At 46.5% G+C, this 10,580-nt stretch overlaps 1 protein-coding gene across 1 annotated transcript in view; it reads left to right on the top strand.

Annotated features, from left to right (window-relative positions):
- Positions 1-288: 288 nt before the first annotated feature.
- UFD1 (ubiquitin recognition factor in ER associated degradation 1) overlaps positions 289-10,580 on the top strand; it is a 20,256-nt gene continuing 9,964 nt past the window's right edge. Inside the window, exons 1-4 of the mRNA XM_008142608.3 lie at positions 289-412; positions 3,258-3,390; positions 4,278-4,310; positions 6,767-6,888. Coding sequence (XP_008140830.2) covers positions 410-412; positions 3,258-3,390; positions 4,278-4,310; positions 6,767-6,888 — 291 coding nt within the window. The 5' untranslated portion in view covers positions 289-409. The remainder of the gene's footprint in view (positions 413-3,257; positions 3,391-4,277; positions 4,311-6,766; positions 6,889-10,580) is intronic.

The raw sequence follows: 10,580 nt of genomic DNA, 5'->3' as shown, positions 1-10,580 counted from the left end.
GTCCTCCAAGACTGCTGCATTCTGGGTAGTGTAGTCAGTAAGGAAAAGGGCCCTAGTAAATTCGTCGGGCGGGGAGGGGTACTATCAAACTGTAATTTAAAATACTTTTTAAAATTCCTCTAGAGTGGGAACAAGTTCAAAAAAAGGGTACTTTATGGTTCATTCCGGGGAAACTTTAGACCCTGGCGCTTTTGCCTGCCTTTTTCTCTTTTGCAACCCAGCCCTGTGTTCGGCACCTCCCCCCGGGCTGTAGTCCGGAACTTCCGGCGAGCCTTCCGTGACGTCAGAGCCGAGGCGACAGCGGCGGCCGCAGTGAGAAGAGCTAGTCGGCTGTGAGGAGAGCGAGTCCGAGGGCTTGGGTCGTAACGTTCCCTGGACAGAGCGGTGTCTGCGTGGCAGAGGTGCCATCATGGTGAGCACGGCAGGGCAGGGTCCGGCAGCTGGGGGCCGGGGTTGGGGAGGAGGGTGTTTAGGACCCGGCAAGGCGGACCTGACGGCTGCGGAGATGCCGAGTCACCCGGCCTAAGTCAGGCCCGTCTGTCCGTCCGTCCGGGGAGCATCTGGCAAGCGCCGTACCCTTGACTGCAAACGGTCGTGGGTCATCCCCACTAGTTCGGGAGATGGTTTGCATTTCCTCTCAGTTGAACTCGAGCTCCTTCCGTGTTTGTGTCCACCCATGGTTTTCGCAAGTGGTAGACATTGAACAGGTTCCATGAATACCGAATTAATTGAAAGTTTGTTGTGGGGAGGAACAGAATGAGGGGCTTCCCAGAAAGAATACCCCCGGGGGGGGCGGGCATCCCCGTGAGCGGGAACACTCCGCTCTTCCCCCGTTCCTGGAGCCCAGTACCTCCTGGTCCTGCCTGGGTGGTGACCATGCCTTCGGCTGTGTAAGCGATTCAGTAAACATGACAGTAGTAGCTAATATTTGCTGGTGCTTTTCCCGATACACAGCTTTTATTTAACACCTGCAGTCCCTCCTTACACCTTATCTCATTTAATCCTTACAGTGTCCTTGGAGACAAGAATGATTATTATCGTTTTAATATCGAGAAAACTTGTTGTTTACAGAGGTCACAAAAGTGGGGAGTGAACATTTGAAACCGAGTCTGGCTAGCTGGCTGCAAAGCTCAGTCTAATTACTACTGAACAGCATTGCCTCGGTGTGGCCCGTTCGTTTTTGTAAAAAAAAAAAAAAACACAAGGAATGATGATTAGATTTTATCCTGAGTGTGTTGTTGTCGAGTCATACTTCTGTTCTCAAGTTTATCCGCTTAACAGACCTTGAATATTTGGTATGTGGTAGGCCATATGCTAGGCCTTGGGCTTATAAAGGAAAGTAGGATTTGGGATGGGGAGCAGTAGGAAGGAGCAGAAATTCAGGTTCCCGAGTGGATTGAAGGCAGATTGGTATGGGTGTTAAATACTTTGCACATTTTCCTCTTTCATTTTGCAAAGAGAAGACATGGCTGAGACGGGGTGGTGTAGGGAGAGGCGCTCAGGGAGGCCCCACTTTTCTTCCTTTTATCCCAGAAACACTTTCTTTTGTTAGGTTTCTGGCCAAGATTTTGTTAGACAGAGTTCTGTTGGTTAAAAGAAGAGTCAAAGGTTTTAAACTCCTGTGCCAGAACACAGGGACTGAAGAATCATTTGAAATTTTAAGCAGAATCATTTGAGATTTATATTTGCATTTTAGGAAGATGGCTGATTCAGTTTGCTACTTTCGGTAACTACCTTATCAATAGATGGCTTTCCCTCTACTTAATGTATATTTGGAATCAAGTCAAGAAATATTTGTCTATTTTGAGATTTATTTTTTTAAAAATCTTTTAGGTTGAAAGTATTACATATGCCCCGTATTTTCCCCCACTGACCCCTTCTAGCCCGCTCCCACCCCCTGCCCCAGGCCTTCACCACCTTTTTGTCTGTGTCCATGGGTTGTGCGTATTGCATACAGTTTGGTTGGTCTCTTCCCACCTACCCACCCTCCCCCACCTTCCCTCTGAGATTCCACAGTCTGTTCTGTGCTTCTTTGTCTCTGGAATTTTGAAATTTCTTAAGTACTTGGGGTAAAAAAAAAATCTTCACCATTTTTAAGTGTACAGTCAAATAATGTTTCCATTGTTGTGTAATGGGTCTACAGAACTTTTTTATCTGGCAAAACTGAATCTATGTTTTAAACAACTATTTCCTCCTCCCCCCCAGCCTCTGGAAACCAACATTCTACTTTTTGTCTCTTATGAATTTGACTATTCTAGGGAACTTATATAAGGGGAATCACACAGTTTTTGTCATACTGTGTTTGGCTTACTTGTCCTCAAGGTTTATTCATGTTGTAGCATATGTCAGTATTTCCTTTCTTTTTAGGGCTGAACAATATTCCATTGTGTGTATGTACCACATTTTCTTTATCCATTCATCCATGATGGGCATTTCAGTTGTTTTTACATCTTCGAAATTGTGAATAGTGCTGCTCTGAACATGGGTACAAATATCTCTTCGAGACCCTGCTTTCCATTCTTTTGGATATATACTCGGTTGTGCTATTATATTCTTTTTTTTTTATGTCATAATAATTGCAGTACTTGGAGAAGACTCCAGGTTGCTGTGTAACAGCCCCCTCATCAAAAAAAAAGAAAACACCCTGAAAGCAAAAAACAGAGAAAAAAATGGTTAATTCAAAGTTTAAATATTCTGTGGGAAAAAACTTCTGAACAAAATTAAGAGACGAGTGCCCAGCTGGTGTGGCTCAGTGGTTGAGCGTCGTCCCATGAACCAAGAGGTCACTGGTTCAATTCCCAGTCAGGGCACATGCCTGGGTTTGATCCTCAGTGTGGGGTGTGAAGGAGGCAGCGATCAATGATTCTCTCTCATCATTGATGTTTCTATCTCTCCCTCTCCTTTCCTTTCTGAAATCAATAAAAACATTTTTAAAAATACGTTTTTACTGATTTTTAGAGAGAGAGGAAGGGACCTCTTGGTTCCTGGATCGACATTCAACTGCTGAGCCACACCAGCTGGGCTCAACTCTCAACTCTCTTTTTTTAAAAAAAGAAAGGAAGAAAGGGTGGAAACAGATTTTAGGTTCACTGTAATACCGAGAAGTGCTTCAGGCAGACCGCTGTGGTCCATCAGGATTTTGGTAGTATATTTTGTTCTTCGACAACATTTAGCAGCATTAACTACCCTGATCTGTTTTGGCTTTTGATGAAAATAAATGTGTGTCTTTAACTCTCGCATCTCTTTTCTCCTTCTAGTTCTCTTTCAACATGTTTGACCACCCGATTCCCCGGGTCTTCCAGAACCGCTTCTCTACACAGTACCGCTGCTTCTCCGTGTCCATGCTTGCAGGGCCTAATGACAGGTCAGATGTGGAGAAAGGCGGGAAGAGTATGTGCTTGTTTTTATTTTGAATAGTAACTTTTATTTTGAATAGTAACTTTTATTTTGAATAGTAACTTTTCCTGCCCTCAGCCTGCAGTGCTTATAGTCTTCAACAGTTCTAATTTTACATGTGTAACAGTAGCTACTTACACTAAAAATATTGCTTGTTCCAGCCGAAACCGGTTTGGCTCAGTGGATAGAGCGTCAGCCTGTGGACTGAAGGGTCCCGGGTTTGATTCTGGTCCAGGGCACGTACCTTGGTTGCGGGCACATCCCCAGTGGGGGGTGTGCAGGAGGCAGCTGATCGATGTTTCTCTCTCATCGATGTTTCTAGCTCTCTATCCCTCTCAATTCCTCTCTGTAAAAAATCAATAAAATATATATTAAAAATATATATATATATTGCTTGTTCCAGATTTGATGGGGTGGGGGGTCTAAATTATGATTAGATATGGCCAAAACCGGTTTGGCTCAGTGGATAGAGCATCAGCCTGCGGACTGAAGGTCCCAGGTTCGATTCCGGTCAAGGGCATGTACCTTGGTTGCGGGGCACATCCCCAGTAGGGGGTGTGCAGGAGGCAGCTGATCGATGTTTCTCTCTCATCGATGTTTCTAACTCTCTATCTCTCTCCCTTCCTCTCTGTAAAAAATCAATAAAATATATATTTTTTTTAAAATAAATAAAATAAATAAATTATGATTAGTTATGTGGCTAGTAGTCATTCAGTTCCCCAAAATAAACTATAGCAAGTAAAATTCATTATGATAGATCATTATTATTAATTCTGGCTACCATATAAGTATCATTTAGTACTTTTTAAAGATTAACAGCAACTGTATTTTTATTTCTGCCCTTTTTATTTTCTAATATTTTTAAAATGTTCTTTCCACAGTTATTATGCCACCCTCAGCCCTCGATCAACTCAGTAAGTATTTTCTACATGACTTGAGAACTGAGGTAGTATAAAGAAGGAGGCTATGTCTGGCCAGGAATTGTCTCTGGAATATGCACGCTAAGCTGGGAGAACTGAGGCCACAGATGCCCCCGTGAAGTGGCCCTGGGGCCAGTGAGTATTCAGCTCCAGGTCTCCCCTATGAAGGGGCTCTCCCCTGACCCGCCCACTGTTTTGGATCCCATCAGGACTAAAGGAAGGTTGGAGCACCAGTGTGTATCACACTGCCTGGGCAGTTGATGCTGTTGCTGGATTCACTAGGTTTTCTCCTCTTGGGAGCTGTGTGGCAAGGCTCTCATCTCCAGCCCAAGCATCTTTCCTCGGCTCCAGGCCCTCATTTCTACCCCCTCTGTCCTAGTGCATCTGCAGCATGTCAAAAACAGTCTTCTGCCTCAGAAGTTTTTCCTCTCACTGGCTCCTGCCTCTTTCCCTGGCCACCCCCCCACCCCCCTCAACCCATCAGAACAGTTTGGAGACTTCATACCACGGCTCCACTCCAAAACCCTGAGCACAGGCACAGTCATTGCCTATTGAGATTCAGTGGTGTTTCTGGTGTGAATTCTTCCCATCTGAAGCAGCTTGGAGGCCACCAGCAGGAGGGTCCATACATAGTGTTCAGTACACTTGGAAAAAGGGTGCCAGCTCTGGTGTCGCTCTGGCTTGGACTTTGCACCTTGCCTAGCCTGACTCTTGATTAATGACTTGCCTCTCTGAAATTCAGTGACTTCATTTTTAAATGGGGACACACAGAGCTGCTGTGTGGCAAGAGTACCTCTTAAATAGTGCCCTGTGGTGTGTTTGTAAACAGCCTAAACCCAGGTAACACCAGTCAGAGGCGTGAGGTGGTAGCCTTTAGCCAGCAGGGCTTCACCAATGCCAACAGCAGCAATGGCCGTACCCAGTGGGGGCCTTTAATCCTGGCCTCAGCTCAGCCAGTGGGTGGATAGAGCTGAGCGGTTCACATCCCTCAGACAAGTCCCTGTAATAGCAGAGGAGGGGTCAAGGCCCCCAGAGACCCTACCTTTCCATTTGAGCGGACCCAGGAGCTGAGCACCAGTGTGACCCTTGGCACAAGTGTCTGAGAAGAGACTTAGGGATTGGGACTGTGGTATTTAGATCAGTGCTGTTCAAACCTTTTATGTTGTGGGAGAAACTGTCCAACTGAAATCTATCAGCATTCAAGTCACTCTGTGATGTGCAGGGGGCAACACCCACATCCACCACTACCTCTGCAGTGAGGAGCCTTCCCCATCTGTGTGTCATGCCCCAGCTCATTCCTTGGTCTGCTTTATCGGAATTTTTAGGGAGATCCCAAGTGAGTCTGCCATACCTCCTGACTGCTGAATGAAACTTCTGTTGCCATGTTTTCCTAAATCGACAGGGTGAAGTGGGCCTCAATGGTTAAGTCCCCGACCTGGGCCAGTAGCCTAGGTTGAATCCCAGTGTCACTACTACTGGGCCGTGGGTCCTTGGCATGTTGCTGAACCTGCGTTCTTTTGTTCCCCGAAGATAAAATTGGCAAGGACAGTACCTACCTCACTGTTCTGGGAAGACTGAGTGAGGGCCTGACATGTGACAAACACTGTCACTGTGTCATTCTGTCCCAGTCCCCGACTCTCCTGGGTCTGCTTCCCATTGACAGCTCCTCCTTTCTGTGCCCCTGCACTCCTGGGTCAGGCTGACAGCAGTCCTGTTTGCCTGCCTATGGCTCTCTATGTGGCCTCACCCTCAGAGGGGATGCGCTGTGTCAGTCACCCTGCCTGGTGTCCCACCCAGCCTCCTCTCCTGACGGCTCCATACCTTGTACCCGTGCTCCGGTCTCACCTAATGGTCAGCCATTCCTGAACTGGCTGGGCTCCCCTTCCCTCCATGCCTTTGCTCAGGCTGCTTCCTCTGCCTGGAATTCCCTTCCTGGCCCTCCCACCTTGACTCACCTGGAGGACATCCTCCAGGAGCCCAGCTTCCTCCCGCCCTACTCCACCCCTCCCGCAGCACCCCTCCCGCAGCACCGCGCATCAGGGTGCACTTGTTTTCTTTCTTAGTTTGCTCACTAGAAACCTTTGAAGGTGGCAGTTTTGTCCAGCACATGGTTGGCACTTAAATTATCTGCAAATAAATGAATGAACATGCCACTTTTTAAAATTAGAATTTCAGAAAATCACAAGTGTAAGCTGCTGCTGAGAATTTGAGTCACTGAACATTTCCCAGTTCTGGGCCAAGTTCTGTGATCTCGCAGGGAATGTGGGGTCTTGTGGGTGGGCAGACTCTGAAGGGCGAAACACCACACAGGTCCAGGACCTGCTCTGGGGGGCAAGGCTTTGTGGAGCCATAGTGGGTGCCCAGGAGGCCGCTTTTTATGGGAGCATGTTGGGGGAACAGCGTTTCTGTCCCTTGGAGAAGCTTTGTCTCATAACCTCTCTTGTTTCTAGGCCGACTCAACATTACCTACCCCATGCTGTTCAAGCTGACCAACAAGAACTCGGACCGCATGACGCACTGCGGGGTGCTGGAATTTGTGGCTGATGAGGGTATCTGCTACCTGCCGCACTGGGTGAGTGGGGCTGTCCTGGTCTCTGGAGAGTCTGTGAGCCTCTCGAGTGGGACCTCAGGCAGGGACACCAGCCCACCCAGCATGTGCAGGTGTCTTGCCCCCAGATACAGAGTGAGGGAGGGCATTCGGAATATCCTTTTCTTTGTTAATTGCTCAACTGGTAGCCGGGATACCACCCCATGCCATTTTCCTGTGATATCCTGGTAAGGCTTGTTCACCATAATGAAGCGGGAGTATATTTGAAATGGTCTACGTACAAAATTTTAGATTTTTAAACATGTTCTCCCCATTTTCAGTAGTTCCTCCCCCAGTTCTGTTGCAACCGGTATGCATTTACTCTTTTGCCTATAACTGAGTCTTTTTAAAGCACTCAATTTTGTTGCCATGAAAACAAACCTTCTCTAGAGCTCTTAGGCTTTCCCTTAAGCCTGTGTCCTTCCCGAGGGCTAGGCGGAGCCAGCCTCTCCACCACAGGAGCCCTCCACTCCCTCTCACCTGCTGCCTGGCCTCTCTTGTGATGTTTCCCAATCTTGGTCCCATGGGGAGCTCTTACACCTCAAAGCCCAGACCCAACTTGCTTTCCTTTTTTTTTTTTTTTTTTTTTACTTTCCTTTTTTTTTTTTTTAAATTACTTTATTGATTAAGGTATCACATATTTGTCCTCAACCCCCTCCCCCCGTTCCCTTCCCAATCCCCCCCACACGCAAGCCCCCCTCCCCCTGTTGTCCGTGATCATTGGTTAGGCTCATATGCAAGCACACAAGTCCTTTGGTTGATCTATCTCCCTTGTCCCCACCCTCCCCTACTTTCCCTCTGAGGTCTGACAGTCTGATGGATGCTGTTCTTGTTCTTCAGTCTATGTTGTTCATCTTTTCCCCTAGATGAGTGAGCTCATGTGATACTAGGAATACACTTATAGGAACTGAAAATGAGACAAGCAATAATGGTTATGCTGAGAGGCAAATGAATCAGTCTGTAGTGAGTTTCTTTCTGGGCCAACAGTTCTTTTGAGTCCCGGTTTCTATGTCCAACAGTTGTTAATGTGTTCATAACAGCAATGATATTTCAGTTCTGGATGGTGGACAAATGGTGGTATTGCAGGTCTGACCCTCTCTGGTTTGGTCCTGGGCAATCTGCAGTGACTCATATCTGCTGACTGCTAGTATGGCAAGGCATCGTCAGCGTCTTCCATCTCTGGACTGTTTCTCTTCTGACTTCATGGCTGGAGCACTCCTGTCAATTCCTCTCTGTTGCAGGAATCCACATGTCTCGGAGTTGTTTTCTGAAAATATACAAACATATTCTCGACCAAAAGTTATTAAAGGAATATTTTCTATGAATTTGATTTGCGATCCTTTTTCATTTTTTTGCCCAAATGATTTTCCTTTGGCTTGTTTTGACACCATGTATGTTTTACCTGGGTGACTTGCTGTTAGCATTACAAATGAAAGTTAATTTTCTAAAGTAAAAATTTTCTAGATGTAATTTATTTGCAGGATATTTTTCCTTACATGATATTCTTCTACTATCCCCCCTTTTTTGGTTTAAATATTGGGAGGCTTTTGGAAATTTTATGCTGTAATCTTGATAGCTTTTAAATTTTACTTTTTTGCACTAAAATGTGACTGCTTTAGGTTCATTATATGTTATGCAATTTTACCATGAGATGAACTACCAATAAAAATTTTAGTTAACACTTTAGTAACAGCTTTTTTGTCCAGTACAATTGATTTTTCTAGAGTATTTGCTTATTTTGATTGGCAAATTTAAATTAGTCTGAAAACTTGACTACTATTTTACTGTCAAATTTAATATTCTAACAACCATCTTGTTTTACCCTGTAATTATTAGTGGAGAGGATTATTTGCCTTCTTGAGTAGGCCCTGAGCATTCCTGGTGCTAGGCTGGATTTAGATATCCTAGACCCCAGTTCCCCGGATCATGGGTGCAAGACATCTCCATCAAGTCTTGTTGCGGTGAGAGGGCATCTGCTGTCGGCCAAGTCTCTGTTACCTGGGTCCCGATTTGAGCTGGGCATGTGAAGCTGAGCAGCCATGGGGGCAGGAGATCTCTTTCAGCAGGGGTGAGGGTTCAGGCCCCTGCAAACTTGGGGGGGTGAAGGTCTGTGCCCCACCTCTGTTGACCCCCAAGTTCTCTCCTGATGGCCCCTGTGCGACTGTGCCTGTCTTAGGTTGTTCCTTCCCTGAGGAATCTTACCCGTCTCTGGCTAACCAGCCATCCTCCGGGGCCAAGCAGGGTGATGTGAGGTTTAGTTCTGTCTCCTTGGTCGCCTATGCCCCCATGGCCTCCGCGCCCAGCACCTGTCTTGGGATCCCCTCGCCTGTTGGCAGGGTCCCAGCACTGATCACATATCTTGTGGAACCCAGGTTTCTTCTCCAGCTCACCCCACTGGGCGAGAGACATATCCATGGTACCAGCCATCATGAGGTTTCACCCTTGGCATGAACAGAAGCTCAGGCAACAGCTGTGGACAATTGGATTGTGAGAAGCAGGTCCCTCTTGGCTAAAAGGGCAAGAGGGGCCAATTTAGAATGCTCAGGTGCCTTCCCAGGGGGCCCTCTACATAGTGGAAGAGATTAAACCCTTTCATGTCCTTTTTAAATTGTTGTCAGACATTCAAAGAATTAGTTTGTAAGTTTGTTTGGGGTAATTATATAATATGCTGTTGTAATTCTAAAATATCTAGAGATGTGTTACGTTTGTCTCCAAGCACCAAACAGATGATCCCCCCCCCCCCCCCCCCATGGGTGTGAGGAATTATTATATGTAATGGGGGTGATCCAAGTCTGGGAAAATTTTTAATGACAGTGTAGAATAATATCATGTAAGGATATTCTTTGTTCTAGTCCATGGCAATACCCTTTCAAACTGGCTGTCTATTTCTTTTTGTATAGACAAGGTCTTGGTTACATTTTCTGCACTTCTACCACGGGCAAGTAGTGATAGTAGTGACACCCTTTCTTTGGTGTCCACATAAGCCAGAAACCTCTCTTTAATTTTACACACAAAGGGGCATTGTTTTGATTTTGTGTCATACAAAAGGGAAGCTGGGTGGAGACCCCTGTGTATTTATACTTTCTTGCCCCCCTCCCCCATGGACCTCCTGGATAACCAAGGTGTTTGGTATTATTGGTGACTACGTTAGTCAGGGGATCAGCCTATATGAGTGGTCTTACCCACCAACTTGCTTTCCTGATCACTTGCCCTCCCCGGCACTTGCCTCTCAGTGCCTCGCTCTCCTGTGTATCTGGAGGTCCCTCTTCTTGGTTTGAGGCCTTCTCCTACTAATCCAGTAGAGCATTGTGGGTGGCTGAAGCTTCCTGGGGCCACTGTGGATCTGCAGAGACCCCTCTATAGAAGTGCGTGAAGAGGTGGTGATACTGGGATACATTGTACCTCAAAGGTTCTCTGCAACCTATTGACTTGGAGTTTGGGTGGCCCCTTGTCTAGGTTCTTAGGCCACTTTGGATCAGAAAACTATTTGAATTCTTTTTTCTGAGAAAAATCACATTCCCTGGGATGCCTCTTTAGGGAGCATGGAGCTGCCGGCCTGTCTCTTCCTGAGCTGGTCTTCTAGCTCCTGGCAAGAATAGGTGTTTGCCTGGGGTTTCCCAGGTGTTGCCGCTGCGTCAGCTCCCATGCTCATGCATTGTGTTGGCTTATTGGCTGGC

This window comes from Eptesicus fuscus, chromosome 23, assembly GCF_027574615.1.
Source record: "Eptesicus fuscus isolate TK198812 chromosome 23, DD_ASM_mEF_20220401, whole genome shotgun sequence".
Classification (NCBI taxonomy): Eukaryota; Metazoa; Chordata; class Mammalia; order Chiroptera; family Vespertilionidae; genus Eptesicus; species Eptesicus fuscus.
This window is presented reverse-complemented; position numbering and strand designations above follow the sequence as displayed.